Source organism: Amblyraja radiata, chromosome 9 (genome assembly GCF_010909765.2).
Source record: "Amblyraja radiata isolate CabotCenter1 chromosome 9, sAmbRad1.1.pri, whole genome shotgun sequence".
NCBI lineage: Eukaryota > Metazoa > Chordata > Chondrichthyes > Rajiformes > Rajidae > Amblyraja > Amblyraja radiata.
The window spans coordinates 47,191,197-47,209,050 of record NC_045964.1 but is presented as its reverse complement, the minus strand read 5'-3'; the positions used below and the strand labels follow the sequence as shown (position 1 = coordinate 47,209,050).

The 17,854-nt window shown below is 39.9% G+C and overlaps 1 protein-coding gene across 1 annotated transcript in view; it reads right to left on the bottom strand.

The window, feature by feature from the left end:
- Positions 1-201: 201 nt before the first annotated feature.
- pygl (glycogen phosphorylase L) overlaps positions 202-17,854 on the bottom strand; it is a 101,901-nt gene continuing 84,248 nt past the window's right edge. The window contains exons 13-20 of the mRNA XM_033027335.1: positions 16,797-16,898; positions 16,559-16,706; positions 15,970-16,028; positions 13,071-13,212; positions 6,379-6,586; positions 3,703-3,837; positions 2,243-2,309; positions 202-768 (exon numbers count right to left, since the gene is read on the bottom strand). Coding sequence (XP_032883226.1) covers positions 613-768; positions 2,243-2,309; positions 3,703-3,837; positions 6,379-6,586; positions 13,071-13,212; positions 15,970-16,028; positions 16,559-16,706; positions 16,797-16,898 — 1,017 coding nt within the window. The 3' untranslated portion in view covers positions 202-612. The remainder of the gene's footprint in view (positions 769-2,242; positions 2,310-3,702; positions 3,838-6,378; positions 6,587-13,070; positions 13,213-15,969; positions 16,029-16,558; positions 16,707-16,796; positions 16,899-17,854) is intronic.

The window sequence follows — 17,854 nt, the reverse complement described above, 5'->3', positions numbered from 1 at the left end:
ACATGAAGTAATGCTTTTCAGCAGATTATATAAATGTATTTCTACAAATAAACTAGCTAATGCAGAACTTTCAAAATGTAATCAATAATAAAAATTGTATCCAAGTCACAAATCTCACCTCAAATTAAAACAATGAATAAAATTAAGGGCTAAAATACTAAATTGATTGATTAAGCAAATATTTCCTATAATGATGGAGATCAAGTAATTTTATACGTCAAAATTTGAACAATTACATTTTTTAAATCTTTGAATTAGATGCTGGATTAATCACCCAGAAATGTAGTCATTGTTATTTTCTTAAGCCATCTATTTCCAATAAACACGTTTTCTAAAAAGGTTATTTCAATTAAAATTCTATTTTTTTCAGTAAAAATACTGCGTATGCCTTTGTGATGCACAGGCAAAAAACTGTTTGACAGTCAATGGAAATTAAGTCCTCTAATTGCTAAATATTTCCAACTGTAAATGGCAAACAATTTGAAGCATTACTAAATTTCAAGCTTAAAATACTAGATTTGGTTATAATTGGAAAAAAAGGCAATCAAAATGTTGTTATTCCCCTCTGCGCCTTGAATTGTATCACATAAAATGCCCAAGGCTTATAGAGTTCTAGGTATCCTTTGGTTCATTTGGATGAGGAATCATCAAGGCTTTGGGTTCTACACCCCAGATTTCACGGGCATATTCAGTGATAGTACGATCACTGGAGAACTTCCCAGAGGAAGCAATGTTTTTAATAGCCACCTTGGCCCATTCACGTGGGTTCTGTAAACAAATGTGTTATTGATAAATTAAAATATAAACATTGCTAATGTAATTTCTATATGATTCTATGGTGACAAAAGAGGACTGAATATCCACCCTCATCAAGCTGCTTTGCCTTTGAAAAGCTGTCCCTATTACAAATTTTTCTTCTTACCCAGTTAATTATCTGAAACTAGCAGTCAAGACCCAAAGCTGGGGTTTTAATTCTCCCCATATTAATCACAAACTCCACTTTAGTGCAACTCTTTCTTCAAAATATGGCTATTCCTACACAGTCAAAGGGTAGAAATTTCAATTTAGTTTGGCTGAAGTACAGGCTGGAAGTAGATACATATTCGAAAAATCAGTAAATGGAGGTCCACGTGGCCTACCCATGGAGGCCTGCTTCTACCTCTTTTTAAAAATATTTTTAGGTTCACAATCCATTGAACACTGTATTTTGGTTTTACCAAATTGGCATGTGCAGTGTTTCTGACTCATAATCTTCCCCTTTATCACTGCTTAATATATGGAGACAGAAGAAATTAACGATGTTGAAATCTTGAGCAAAAAAAAAGCTAGAGGAACTCAGTGAGTCAGGCAGCATCTGTGGAGTGAATGGGCAGGTTGGGACCCCCTACCCTCCCATTAGTTTAAAGATGGGGCCCGACCTGAAATGTCATGTCTATTTCCAGCACAGATGCTGCCCGACCCAATGAGTACCCCCAGCACTCTGTGTTATAGAAACATAGAAAATAGGTGCAGGAGTAGGCCATTCGGCCCTTCGAGCCTGCACCGCCATTCAATATGATCATGACTGATCATCCAACTCAGTATCCTGCACCTGCCTTCTCTCCATACCCCCTGATCCCATTAGCCACAAGGGCCACGTCCAACTCCCTCTTAAATATAGCCAATGAACTGGCCTCAACTACCTTCTGTGGCAGAGAATTCCAGAGATTCACCACTCTCTGTGTGAAAAATGTTTTCCTCATCTCGGTCCTACAAGATTTCCCCCTTATCCTTAAACTGTGACCCCTTGTTCTGGACTTCCCCAACATCGGGAACAATCTTCCTGCATCTAGCCTGTCCAACCCCTTAAGAATTTTGTAAGTTTCTATAAGATCCCCCCTCAATCTTCTAAATTCTAGCAAGAACAAGCCGAGTCTATCCAGTCTTTCTTCATATGAAAGTCCTGACATACCAGGAATCAGTCTGGTGAACCTTCTCTGTACTCCCTCTATGGCAACAATGTCTTTCCTCAGATTAGGAGACCAAAACTGTACGCAATACTCCAGGTGTGGTCTCACCAAGACCCTGTACAACTGCAGTAGAATCTCCCTGCTCCTATACTCAAATGCTTTTGCTATGAATTGTGTTTTATCGATAATATTGTGTATATGTGTATATCTATAATATAGTAGAGGTTAGAAATATGGACTGGAACAGGGAAATGAAAAATTAAATGTTACAAGAAACAGTAAGATCATCTGACCTGATATAACTGGTTAACTTTCTCCTGAGATTCCATGTACGATTCAAAATCAGCGAACACTTTGAACCTGTAAAAGAGTAATTAGAAACTCTAAAAATGCAGGAATTATTTTTGAATGAGTATTGAATTTATAAATTTGGAGTTGATGGGAGTTGATTATTCAACCAACCTTGGTGAACACCAAAGCACATACAATTTGCTGATAGTGTGGAATTAGACAAACCAGTGGTCTTGCCAGTCACCCTCATCTGTTTCTGTTACCTCAGCAGCCACCTAGAATTTCAGGTTTTGCTTGACCAAACAAGTAATAATTAATCAACTAAATTGTGGAATAACCACACCATAATTATAATAAGACTTTAGGCACAATGTAGTTTACACTTCTGTTTCTGTCATATTATAGTGTTTCCAGACCTCCTAGGTAATTCCAAATAAATTACCTCCAGTTATGCTTTTTGTCACAGAGGTCTCTTGGTCAGCAGAGGCCAGGTTGTAAGCTCTTGGTGTTTGAATGGAGAACGGGTCTAGGGGGAGGTCTTGCCAAGGAATAGTGTCAAGTAAGAGCTGCATTTATACTTAATCTGCAACTTTAAAAAAATAAATAAATCTGGAATTAGAATGATGTGGAGAATGAAGGCATAGCTGATGAGAAGAAAATTAGGTATGTATGTCAGCTTGCATGAACTCTGCCATCAAAACAATAGGCAGCAGTGGCACTGTTATACCAAGTACTAATTATTTCTCTTCCAAGCCAGAGTTTGATTCTCCATTTCCTATTGCTAATCATATACCGTGTTTTTCTGAAAGAGAAAGTGAAATGTGTTAGCAACTGTCTTGTAATGAGTTTAGATAATGAGCCTGTCCTGATTAAATAGTGCCATTGTGTGGAAGCTGTGAGTGTGAGACTTGAATAAGTACAAGGTATGAATGTATTTTAATGAATGGCATGAGTTATAATTGGTAGAGATTATGATGAAGTATACAACATGAGAAGCATGTAAGACCTGGGTCACTTCCTGAGATACACAGCATTTGATGATTATTCTTTGATCTTGATCACCTCATCAATGTCCTATGGGGGCTTCAAGTTTGACAGTGATCTCAAACAAAACTTTCTCCACTGTCACGTGCACGGAGATGGAAATATTTAAGTGATCCAAGTACAGCTTTAATTAGTATTGGTTAGTTTCAGCTGGAACTGGTCATTCATGAAACTGGATCCTGTGGATAAAACCTACCATCAACCAGGATTCAAATCAATTCACGAATAAAACTGGTACAGGTACTGATACTGACTGAAATCATGACAGTGACGCAGAAGCACAACTTCAAGTGACCTGCTGGAGGTCAATTGGGAGCTGCCACCATTTCAGTAGCAGATTATTGAGGGTTGAGCCTTCATGATGTGGCAGAGGACAGAGATGAAAACAAAAGGAAGTTAATGATTGGTCAATAATTACCTATCATGGTGAAAGAGCATGGACAGAATATCTCCGAAAAGATCCTGTCGATCAGGAGAAAAATATCCACCCGCAATCTGATCGATCACCTGCTTCAGTTCTGGAATCTTTTCATAAAATTGCGTAGCATTATATCTGTAAAAATATCAGCAGATATTAGGAAACCTGTCCTTGGAAGACATGGCAGAACAGATCATCAAACACACTAGACTGCTAAAAATATATAATTTGATAAATAGCAGAAATATTTAAGAGTTTTTAATTGTTGTCCACTTTTTTTATTTTCAGTTTTAGTAGTAAATCATTATCCTCAGTAATAATAATACCACAGTGACACAAGAGACTGTAAATATTGGAATTAGAACAAAAGACAAACTGCTCGTGCTATTCAACGAGCAAGCAGCATCTTTGGAGGGAATGGAACTGCCAACATTTCGGGTCAAGGTTCTGCAGTGGGACTGAGAACAGAGAGAGTAAGGGATGGGAGTCGGGCAGTCGGTGATAGGTGGACAAAGGTGGGGGGGAGGGATGATGGGCAGATGGTGCCAGGTGAAAGGGGGTGCAATGAAGTTGGGAGACAGAAACTGGTAAGTGGTAGGTGGAAACAGACATCGAGGGGAAACAAATGGAACTAGACAGCTGCTGGAAGGTGATAAGCAGGAACTCAAAGGTTACCAGTGTTGAGGTTTGACAAATAAAGGCAATCATCACAGGAGAGATGGAGGGCAGATGGACCAAGATTGATAGGGGAGAGAAATGGGAGAGAGGAGAGTGGGAATAAAAGGGAGATTGATCGGGATATGAATGCAGGGGGGGGAGGGAAGAAGTAAGTTGCCTGAAGTTGGTAAATTCAATGTTCATGATATTAGGATGTAGACTGCCCAGGTGGAACATGGGGTGTTGTTTCTCCAAGGTTTTTTTCTTTGTACTGTTATTTATAGTTATCCTTTACCAGGCCATCCAATGTTATATTAGCTAGTTGGGTGTGACCAATAGAGGGGAGTCAAAAATATTTCTAACAGAAATATTATGTATTACGTAAATGAATCTATGTTTACCACCATTCCTTCCTCCTATTTCATCATACACAATGTTACCCTAAAAGTTGCTATGGATGGAGGATTATTGAGAGCAACTGAAGTGTTATACAGAGATATTACAAGAAATATAGTGAGATCTATTTCCAATCTTAGAAAGTCGCTTAGTGATCTTAATTCATATTCATTGTTTCATCTTCGTCCTCTTTCCAAGTAGTCATCACCTTTGCAAAGTAACACTATTTTTGGTTTCTTGATTAGCCTGTTATCTTATTCATAACTGGATAGAGTTGGCAGCAAAATTGGGTGGAAACTGGAGAATTGAGGCCACATCTCCAGCCTGACAAGCAGGTATTTAGCAAAACAAACCCTTCAAACTACCGTCTCAAAATACACTTAAAATCTGCAGCAACGGCAATCTTGCAGTATGTCTAAGATTCTGTTTATTTTTCCAATTGAATGGTTAATAATTGCCAGTTTCTAGCTTAAGTTGCAATCAGACAAAGCATTTATTCAATCATATTTCAAGGTAAAAATGAAAAAACAATATGGAGAATGAAGACTCGTTTGCAGGTCTTTGCTCCTGACACTGATAGAAATATCTGGAATAAAAAGTCCCTCGTGTAACAACCACATTTATTGCGCTTTTCTCTCTAGTCTACTGCTTGAGCATCCTGCCATTCCAATGGATATATTTTAACATAACCTTCACGTTTGACCCAAGATATTCACACCGAACTGCTTTCTCCTCTTACTTCATTTGTTGGTACATAATGCCCTCATTGTCCCTCTTGATACAAATTCTACCCACTGCCAAGTTATTTGTTACTTACACTAGTACCACAGCTCCCCTCTTCAACTGACTCTTTCATTCTTGTTTTTATATATCATGAAGAATGGAAAATGTAGGCAACAAGGCCTGATGCCATCACACAAGATTACCACCATGAGGATAATCTTAAATTGGATATTATGAGCAAAATAGTTAAATATTGGCTGTTTTCTCTTTCCATTATTTGACCTAATGGGCATGTCTCAGTCTTATATTTTATACCTCGCTATTTGTACAATCACCCTAAATCCCAATACTTAGGTGTGGCGGAATCAGCAGTATTTCAAAGGAAAACATAGGCCTATTAACCTATGCACAGGAGGATCTCTACAACTTATATCCATAGCAATCCTGACCTCACCATGTCCCTTTGCCCTAACCATCACACCCCACTCTTGTAGCTTCAAATTAACTCGTTTTTATTCTGCTAGTACCCAACAAAGGATCTTTGGTCTGAAACGTGAATTCTGTTTCTCTTTCCATAGATGTTAATGTTTATGTTACAAAGCTAATGTTTATGTGTAATGATTAAATTATGCATAATAATTTTATTACCATTTGATGGATAAACAATAATAATGCCAATTTAAGTAAACAAGTTAATACAATTTGTGATGGTTAACTTTACAGAACAATATAACAGGTTTGAGATGTTAATAATCATTTAACAATGGAAAAGAATGGTATATTTATATATACACTCACTGCGCAACCAATTTGCAGTGATCTTTTTCATTGTAACACAAGGCAAGTAATTTCCTATTCATTTCATACTTGTTAACTAGTATTTTGTTACTGAAAACACACCCCTTCTTGTCCAGTTCCTCTACATCTTGAACCCTCATGCCAAAGATGAACAAATTGTTTTCACCAGCCTCTTCTGCCATCTCCACATTTGCGCCATCCATGGTGCCAATCGTCAGAGCACCATTCAACATGAACTTCATATTCCCTGTGCCAGAGGCCTCTGTGCCAGCTGTAGAGATTTGCTGTGACAGGTCTGTTGCTGGGATGACTGTAGATTAAATGAAATAGATTTAATGCTGGCATACCTGTTTCTGACTTAGTAAACATCCAAGCCTCACACACATTTATGAAATAGAAAATTTGTACGCTCTTTTTGAAGAAATAGCAAACGAAAGGGACAAACCTTTGGCTTGCCAGGTAGTGATATCCAGCAATGCCTCCGATGCCATCAGAACTGTGACAATGCAGGCACTCATTGCCAATCGCTCACATCACGGATTGCAATCCTTGATCTGAGCAGATAATATAAATTCTAACGAGTGTCTATTTGGATTGCAATCGTAGCATTTTAGCATGGTGTCGTGAATTGAAAATAAATATGCCAAACCATAATCCCAGACCACTTGCGATCGTAATTCTCACGCACAAATACTCAATCCAAGAAGATTTTCATACTTTAGAAAATATCCCGCATGCTTACATTAGTTAAGAGAAGGGGAACTCGCATTCAGCAATGATGTTCACTCCCCTTTTAATATTTGTTGAGGTTAATTTTAATGTAATTAACTTTTAATACCTTTACTTTGTTCTATATGCACCCTAATCATAATGGTAGACTGAGAGGATAATCACATCTATTGATAGAATTATTAACCCATTTCATAAAAATTAGCAATTTATTATCTCAAATCATTATCCTGATTGGTTGCGTTCTTTAAAATAAACAAAATTCTCAAATGAATCAAGCATAAGGCAGTAAAACTCCGACAATCTGCCATTCTTCGGACTACTGGTGCCGAACTAGCAGATTTACCAGATGATTTGAACCCATTTTTATTAACACCGAAAAAACGTTGTAATTTGACATAGTCATACTGCATGAAAATAGACCTTTCAGCCCAACTCATCCGTATCGATCAAAATTATAAGGTGGTCCCATTTGCCAATGTTTGGCTCATATCTCTCTAAGCAATACCAATCCAAGTGCCTGTCAAATGTGTCATTACCTGCCAAGGTTCTACCTGTCCTCGGCATTGCAGCACCACCTGTCTTTTGTGGAAAAGTTCTTCCAGACCAACACCTTTGACTATGAGTCCATCAGGCAGTGGTCAGCATGGAACATCCTGCAGGCACTGCAGGACATGGAGTCGATTTTATCCTGAGGCATCGTTCCCTGAGCAGACTGCCCAGTTTATCTTGTGAAATACCTCATTGTCAGAACTCACCAACAAGCACCAAGACTTCACTTGGCTGGCGGTGAGAGGGGCCCTCCCAGTCAGATCCGTCCTGTACTGTCGGAGTCTTACTAACGATTCACGCTGCTCACAAGATGGCTGCTACGGAGAAGAGACGGTTGCCCACCTCTTCGCAGATGTGGATTTTCAAAGTGGATATGGAGAATGATGGAAAGGACCTTGTCAAGGGTCTGTCCCACTTAGGCGACTTTTTAGGCGAGCGCAGGAGACTCTGCGCTCGCCTCATGATCGCCACATGTTCGCTGGTGGTCTCTGGCGAGTTTCCTTCATGGTCGCGAGGAGTTCCTGCATTCTGGGAACTAGTCGCGGCCTCAATATGGTCGCCATAACTTTTTCAACATGTTGAAAATTTTTCTGCAACCAAAATTTGGTCGCCATGGAGAAAATCAATAATCCTGTAGTCATAGGTGCAGTTGGAATGGGGTCGCCATGTAGTTATGGGTAGTCAAGGTAGTTGTAGATAGTTTTAGTTTGCTGACCGGGCATTTTCATTGGCTCATTGGGGAAAAAAACGTAAGCACGAGTTTTCAGGACCAAGGATAACCAACCGGTAATGTTAAATGCCCGCCAAACTTCACAGCTGTGTATCTCTGGCTTATTAAAAGTTGTCTGACTTCTTAAAAGTGTCTCTGCTCCTTCTCCGCCCTCCCCCCCCCCCCCTCTATTAAAGGACTTACCGTACACTGTGCTAGCCGTCTTAACCTTCCTGTTTATCGCGGTGTGTGCCTGTATCACCTTGGCTTTGCATCGTGTGAATTTCAGACAGCGCTCCCCCGCTTTCCCTGGCCCCCGCCTTTGCGGTGTATTTGTGTGTGTGTGTGTGTGTTACACTCTGACAGGCGACGTTCCAGTCCTGGTTTTTCAGGCGAGCCACGAACTTGACAGTCCGCTGAAAAATCGCCTAAGTGGGACAGGCCCTTAACTATTTATCATAAACAGTTCCTTAAAAAATGGGTCTCTGATTTACGGGCTGCTCCCAGGGACAAATTCAGAGATGGACAGCAATTGCCACTAGAAGATCATCAACTCAGTGAAAAATGCTCTTTGGTCTGCTTGAAACTTGTCTACCAGCACAGCGAAATGTTCATCAAGGAATGGTGCTGATTGGCCCATTCCAGACTGCAGCAATTCATGCTGAGGGACTCACTGAAGCTTGATGCAACCATACTAAGGCTCTTGGGGGGTGGGGGGGGGGGAGATCACAGACTGAGATTGTTCGACTGCTGGACATGGATTTGCAGAATCTAGGGGGTCATTAGTTACCCTCCAGTCATCCTGCACCTCACCCTTGTTTAAAAATTATGTCCATCTCAGCCAGGCACTGTGCTCTTGAATATACCTGGTCAGGCCTCAGTGATTAATCTACCTTCATACATTTAAAAATCCAAAAGCTCCTCTACTGTAATGCGAACTATTCCCAAGAAATAACTCTCAAATAACTTTCCTCCAGTTCCCCACTCTTCATGTTTTTCTCCATGGTGTATACAGAGGAGAACTGAGACTCCTGTGAAGAGACCATTACCTAGTGGCCAGATGTCAAACTATCGGGACATATGAATTGCCGATTGCAGATTGTTGTGATGTTTACAGTGAATGCAAAAAAATCTCTCAAAGACAAATGTACTCAATTAGAACCAAACCAAAGTTTGACACAAAAAGCTGGAGTAACTCAGCGGGACAGGCAGCATCTCTGGAGATTAGGAAAGGGTGACATTTCGGGTCGAGACCCTTCTTCAGACTAGTCAGTCCTCGTTTCCCTTGCCCTTAACTAGTCTGAAGAAGGATGCTGCCTGTCCCGCTGAGTTACTACAGCTTTTTATGTCTATGGTTTAAACCAGGATCCACAGTTCCTTCCTACCCAAACCAAAGTTTACCTAGTTTAGAGACTGTTTGCTCTAAGGAGAGATTGGACACATTTGAATAGTTTTCTCTGGCATATTGGAAGTTATGGGGAGACCTCAGGGCCGGCCTTAGGGGGTGCGGTGCCCAATTGGGAACAATTTTGGTGAACCCCAGTTTCCTAGCCAAGGTGTGTCAGCCCAGTTATTTAGTATATATTATGAAATTGTACACTAGGTGCTATGGATTATACACTATGTGAATCTCTCCTGCTCCCTCCCGTTTGCCTGTCAGTAGCTCCGCTGGCTTCCAACCTTTACCGTAGTTGCTAATTATGTGATTGGACACAAAGGTACACAAAAAAGCTGGAGAAACTCAGCGGGTGAGGCAGCATCTATGGAGCGAAGGAAATAGGCAACGTTTCGGGCCGAAACCCTTCTTCAGACTGAAGAATGTGATTGGACACAATGCCCTTGGAGACAGCGGTTGATTGGACGGGAGGAGACCTATTTGTTGATTCAGACGGGAATTTTAAGGCAAGCTGGTTGGTGATTGGATGCAACCCCCTTAGAGACAGCGTTTGATTGGCCGCCAAATAAAATAGTCAAATCTGTAACAAAAATCGCTGGTCGGTGCGAACTCAGTGGACTATCTGGTTGTATCTCCAAATTAATCTGGTTGTATCAACCAGACTATCAGGTTGTATCTCCAAACTAAACAGTATAACATGCAGGTACATTCATTTAAAATTAAATTCAGTGATTATTTCACATGATCTCACTGTAAAGCTTAATATCTGACCAATTTCTGTTTAACACGTTTGGTCTGCCGTGAGCATTTTTCTCTCCCAAAACAGTTCATCTCTAGCAAACCGATCAACGAACCAGACAGCAGATGGACGCAGTCATAGAACCATAGACAATAGGTGCAGGAGTAGAGGCCATTCGGCCCTTCGAGCTTGCACAGCCATTCAATATGATCATGGCTCATCATCCAACTCAATATCCTGTACCTGCCTTCTCTCCATACCCCCGGATCCCTTTAGCCACAAGCGCCACATCCAACTCACTCTTAAATATAGCCAATGAACTGGCCTCAACTACCTTCTGTGGCAGAGAATTCCACAGATTCACTGCTCTCTGTGTAAAAAACTTTTTCTCATCTCAGTCCTAAAAGATTTCCCCTTTATCCTTAAACTGTGACCCCTTGTTCTGAACTTCCCCAACAACGGGAACAATCTTCCTGCATCTAGCCTGACCCACCCCTTCAGAATTTTGTAAGTTTCTATAAGATCCCCCCTCAATCTTCTAAATTCTAGCGAGTACAAGCCGAGCCTAGCCAGTCTTTCTTCATATGAAAGTCCTGACATCCCAGGAATCAGTCTGGTGAACCTTCTCTGTACTCCCTTTATGGCAAGATTGTCCTTCCTCAGATTAGGAGCCCAAAACTGTACCAATACTCCAGGTGTGGTCTCACCAAGACCCTGTACAACTGCAGTAAAACCTCCCTGCTCCTATACTCAAATCCTTTTGCTATGAATGCTAACATACCATTCGCTTTCTTCACTGCCTGCTGCACCTGCGTGCCTACTTTCAATGATTGGTGAACCATGACACCCAGGTCTCGTTGCATCTCCCCCTTTCCTAATCGGCCACAATTCAGATAATAGTCTACTTTCCTGTTTTGCCACCAAAGTGGATAACCTCACATTTATCCAAATTATACTGCATCTGCCATGCATTAGCCCACTCACCCAGCCTATCCAAGTCACCTTGCAGCCTCCGAGTTCAGAGAGGTTTGAACGGTTTAGAGATGTTTAGAGGGTTTCAGGTGTGTTTAGAATTGTTTAGAGGGGAATAGGGGGGCTAGAGGGGGTTTAGAGGTGTTCAGAGGGTCCCAGAGGGGTTTAGAGACGTTTATTTTATTTAATTCTCTGAAATTGAAGATTGACATAAAGCTGGAGTAACTCAGCAGGACAGGCAGCGCAGCGACTCTGGAGAGAAGACCCTTCTTCAGACTGAACTGAAGTCGCATCGGTGAGAGTACTTGTGATTGTCTGAAGAAGGGTCTCGACCAGAAATGCAACCCTCTCCCCAGAGCCGCTGCCCGTCCCACTGAGCCAGCTTCAACTTCAGAGCCAAACAAAAAACACAGAGTGCTGGAGGAACTCAGCGGGCCAGGCGGCTGCCTCACCCGCTGGGTTTCTCCAGCATTTTTGTCTACCGCTAAACGGCAATGATTCCGGGAATGCTGAGGCGACAGGCTGATAGAGAGGGAGTGGGAGAGCTAGAGAGAGACGAGATGGGTAGCGGGAGAGAGCGCAAGAGAAAGAGGGAGGGAGGCAGAGAGCAAAACACAGAGACACAACGTGGGTCGGTAGATGAATGACTAACCTGCAAACCCTTCTCGCGGTCCGGGGCCCTCACTCATGATGATGAGTTTATTGAAATTCTCAACGTGTCATCGATCTACATTCCTCAGTAAATGTAATTGTGTTTTAAACAAGTATTATTGACGTTGCGTGAATTTTATTCAAAGGAACATGGCGTCATTAATTCTTGTTCAAAACACAATAACATTTACTGAGGAATGCGGATGGATGCAGATTGATGACATGGCATACCAAGGTGTTAACTACTTGCTGTTAAGAAGTGCTAACAGTACTAGTTAACAAATCGTTTGTGTCTGATGGCCGTGCAGCGGGACTGGTTGTAGCGCCCAGGTCACCTCACCTGCCCCGGGACTGGCTGTAGCTCCCAGGTCACCTGCGTGCCCCGGAACTGGCTGCAGTTCCCAGGTCGCAAAAACGAATTGAAAAAAAACCCATCTGCGGGCCAGATGATTTCGGGTTATGGGCCGGATTCAGCCCGTGGGCCGTAGGTTGCCGACCCCTGGTTTAACTGATCATATTTATTCTGAGCATGCGGTAGAGATTTTCAGTTTTCCTCATCATGGTGTACTCTGGACACTGAAGTTTGGTAACTCACTGTGATAATCAAAGGATTAGGAAATTACGAATGGGGGAGCTGTGTGAAAAGTCAAACATTATGCATCTCAATATAATGTCATTAAATAGGCAAATTAAATGATAAATAAATCCATTTTGAAGAATCATGGATAAAACTGTAAAAGGCAAGAGTATCAAAGATGTCACATGGAATAAAATAGAAGAGTAAAGAAGAATATTTTTAATTGTGATTGTACAAAAGTAATGGTAAGGCTTTATCAACTCGCTTGTGTCAGTGTAGGTCGTTTTTATCTCTTTCTCAATTCACTCCATTATTTTTGAAATATTATGCTCAATTTAACATTCAAAGATTTCTTGCTGATCAATTTTATGGTAAATATACTCATTTATAAGTGCAAAATGTACTACCACACATCTGAAAAGGTCAACAAACATATAAAGAAAAATACTGTTTTGCAAATTGGTAATACCTTTCTCAGCAAGTGAAACTCTGTAGTTTTCCAGAAAAACAACCTTCAACTTCTTGTTAATTACAGGGTCATTGTTCACTACATCTGCCACAGATGTGATAAGTTTAATAATCAATTTAGCCATATGATAGCCAGGAGCAGCCTAGGAGAAAAGAATGTTTGACCTTAAGAAAAGATTGGTAACATGCGAGCCATCACAAAGTCCTTCTTGTTTTAACCAGAAACAGTTAACTTTGATTAATCCAATTACTGCCAAAGGTTGAGGAAAAATGTGTACATTTTGTCTACAGCAGTGAATTTTCTGCTGATATCTGTATAATTATAGCATATATTTTAAATGCTGTTTGATATTTCCATGACGTGTACAGTTTGAATGATAGTTACATATTTTTTGAATAGAAATAAATTAAGTATTGAAATATTGAACTGTCACAAAATATGTGGTGATAAAAGCACATTAAAATTAATTAGGTAGCTTAAAGGATCTTGCAGTTTGAGAAGATGAAATCAGATGTGTCCATTTGATTGAAGACAGACACAAAGTACTGGAGAAACTCAGTGGGTCAGGCAGCATCTCTAGAGAACATGGATGGATGATGTTTCGGGCCGGAACCCTTCTTCAAACCCAACATACTGTATTCTGTATTACTGTTGAGTAAAGGTACCTACAGAGGCATGAGGGAGGAGCTGGCTAAAGTTGATTGGAAAGGGACCTTACCAGGAAGAACAGTGGAGCAGTAATGGAAGGAGTTTCTGGGATAATTTGGAAGACACAAGATCCTTTCATCCCAGAGGAAGAAAGACTCTAAGGGGAGAATTAGTCGACCATGGCTGACAAAGGGAGTCAAAGACAGCATAGAAATAAAAGAGAAGGCATATAATATATTTTGCAGATTACTAGGAAGCTAGAGGATTGGGAAGGTTTTAAAAACCCAACAGAGGGCAACTAAAAAGTCAATGGGAGAAAAGATGAAATATGAAGGTCAGCAAGCCAATAATATAAAAGAGGATACCAAAAATGTCTTCAGATATATAAAGAGTAAAAGGGAGACAAGACATTGGATCTTGTGGAAATGATACTGGTGAAGTAGTGGGAATAAAAATGGTAGACAAATTTAATTAAAACATTTGTGTCAGTGTTCACAGCGGAAGACATCAGTAATGTGCCAGAAATTCAAGGGAGTCAGGGGGCAGAAATTAATGCTTTTACTAAAGAGAAGGTGCTTGGGAAGCTGAAAGATCTGAAGGTGGATAAGTCACCTGGACCAGATGGACTACACCCAAGGTTCTGAAAGAGGTAGCTTTAGAGATTGTGAAGGTATTAGTTGTGACCTTCCAAGAATCACTAGAGTCAGGAGCGGTCGCAGAGGAATGGAAAATTGCAAATGTTATTCCACTGTTCAAGAAGCGAGCAAGGCAAGAGGGGAAACAATAGGCAATCTAGCCTGACTTCAGTGGTTGGTAAGAATTTATAGATCATTATTAAGGATGAGGTTTCCAAGTAATTAGAAGCACATGATAAAATAGACCAAAGTCAGCATGGTTTTGTGAAGGAGAGATGTTACCTGATAAATCAATTGGAGTTCTTTGAGGACATAAAAAACAGGATAGACAAAGGAGAGTCAGTGGATATTGTTTATCTGGATTTTCAGAAAGCCTTTGATAAAGTGCCGCATTTGAGGCTGCTCAACAAGATGAGAGCCCATGGTATTAGAGGGAATATATTAGCATGGATAGATGGTTGGCTGAATGACAGAAGGCAAAGTGTGGGAATGATGGGGACTTTTTTTGATTGGCTATTGATGACTAGTGGTACTCCACAGGGGTTGGTGTTAGGTCCACTACTTTTCATATTGTAAATTATTTATTTAGATGATGGAATTGATGCCTTTATGGCTAAGTTTGCAGATGATACAAAGAATGGTGGAGGGGCAGGTAGAGGAAGCGGGGAGTCTACAGAAGGACTTGGAAAGGTTGGGAGAATGGGCAAAGAGGTGGCAGATGGAATGCAGCATAGCATAGTGTGCAGTCATGCACTTTGGTGTAAAGGCATAGACTATTTTCTAAATGTGGAGAGGATTCCGAAATCAGAGTTGCAAAGGGATTTGGGAGTGCTGGTGCATAACTCCATTAAAGTTAATTTGCAGGCTGCAGATTGCAAATGAAACATTAGCATTCCTTTTGAGGGGACTAGAATATAAATGCAGGGTAGTAATGCTGAGGCTTTACCACATTTCGAGGATTGTAGAGCCATTGAGTCCACGCTGACCACCCCGTACACCAACACGATCCTACACTCAGGGCAATTTACAATTTTACCAAAGCCAAATTAACCTACAACCCATATGTCTTTGGAATGTGAGAGAAAACCGGAGCACTTGGCGAAAACCCACCGGTCACAGGATGAATGTGCAAACTCCACACAAACAGCCCCCAAAGTCAGGAATGAATCAGGATCTCAGGCGCTGTGAGGCCATAGGTCTACCAGCTGTGCCACTGTGCGGACAGATGCCAATATTAGTAAGAATGACTAATATGTATAAATGATAAAAAATGTATACAGTTTTTGTCCGGCTTTGTTTTGCATATTTTTCATTTTGCATAAACTTTATTTTTTTATTTAAAAAAAAGTTGGTATAGGAATAAATCTTGGCTAAGAAAAGTAAAAGAATATCCATGATTTTATCCAAATCATGTCTTTTATTTCCTAATTAGTTTAATATTTTGTTTGGAATACAGGTTGCCCACGGTACAAGTCTTCCACAAGCACTGCTCACAATTTGAAGCAGTGCATGGAATTTGGCAAAATACTGCAATCTATATCAGTATTTGTTTGATGATTTGTTTGATGATGACGTGATGATTGCTGCAGATAGATAAAGAAGGAAATAAATCTTACCTTACCCCCAATCATAACAGTTCTTGCAACAAACGGCTTGTTTGGGTTCTTCCTAATTCCTTACACAAGATATAAACAAATATAAATAGAAATCTGTCACTGTTAAATTTAAGATTTGCATTTAAGTGTGTAGGTTTCATTCAAAACAAATATCTGGTAATTTTCATAAAATAAAATTATGCACACAGAAATTTTGTAATTTTCTTGCATTCTTAATAATGTAGCAACCAATATAGTTCACTTTTAGTTTTCACAATCTATATTGGAAATAAATATTTTCAATTCATTTTGTATCCAAAAATTGAAAATAGAGAATGAAATTCATTGCAATATTTTTAACAGAACCAATCAAATTACGTTTTTCTTATACTGTAGGAAAAACATTTAAAGGCAGGAGGAAATTTGCAATAACGTGGATGATCTTTTCACAAAGGTATATCGCAAGTATGAACAGTCCTCATGAAAATCGAATAATATCAATGTGATTTCTACATTGTTCATGAAATAATGTATTTTAAGTACGGATTCCATACTGACATCACAATAAAATAATTGATATTAAAACTTTGTTTTCTGATTTCATACTCACGATTGTACATGACAATGATATAAAGGCAATTCATGAGCTGCCGTTTGTACTCATGGATTCGTTTCACATGAACATCAAACATGGACGTTACATCGATTGGGATCCCATAGTCTTTTTCCAGCATGGTAGCAAGTTTGATTTTATTTCTCTATTAACAGGACAAAAATGAGAAACGTTGCTATATACACAATAACTAGTTTTCAAGAATGCAGAATTTGCATCATTTAAATATCTCTACCATTTTCACCGTCATAATCTCCTCAACGAATTGACCATCATTTACGAAGGCATGCAGTTTCTGTAGCTGGTCCAGTTCTTTAATGAAGTCCACTCCTATTTTCTATAACACATTAAAGGGGATTAATATTCTTATTCTACAGTTAAAATAAATTCACAATTCTCCTGGTTTTATATAAGATACAATATGAATTCAAAATAGTTCTGTTCTTATATACTGGACTGCTATGCCAAGACTTTCATTTAAGCCAAACAGAGGAAATATTAAGCAGATAATTTGCAATATAAAAAAATTATCAAAGCTACAAATCACAAAAATAAATTGTTCCTGAGACTGAAATTTAGGTATGAGCATGATATCAAACAGATACAGAACATTAACCATATAACAATTACAGCACGGAAACAGGCCATCTCGGCCCTTCTAGTCCGTGCCGAACACATATTCTCCCCTAATCCCATCTACCTGCACTCAGACCATAACCCTCCATTCCTTTCTCGTCCATATAACTATCCAATTTATTTTTAAATGATAAAATCGAACCTGCCTCCACCACCTTCACTGGAAGCTCATTCCACACAGCTACCACTCTCTGAGTAAAGAAGTTCCCCCTCATGTTACCCCTAAACTTGTCCCTTAATTCTCAAGTCATGTCCTCTTGTTTGAATCTTCCCTACTCTCAGTGGGAAAAGCTTATCCACGTCAACTCTGTCTATCCCTCTCATTTTAAAGACCTCCATCAAGTCCCCCCTTAACCTTCTGCGCTCCAAAGAATAAAGACCTATTTGAATATGCTTTATTTGAATAAAGACTCAGTTTGAAGAAGGGTCTCGACCCGAAAAGTCACCCATTCCACCTATCTGATGTAAGATAGAGATGCTGATTGTCCCGCTGTTATTCCAGCATTTTGAGTCCACTTTTGGTTTAAACCAGCATCTGTAGTTCCTTCCTATACATACAACAATCTTTAATGGTAATGTTTTGTTAGCTGGATTCCTCACAAATATATTGAATATTGGGTGATCTTTATTCTTTAAAATCTATATTACTAAAAGTCT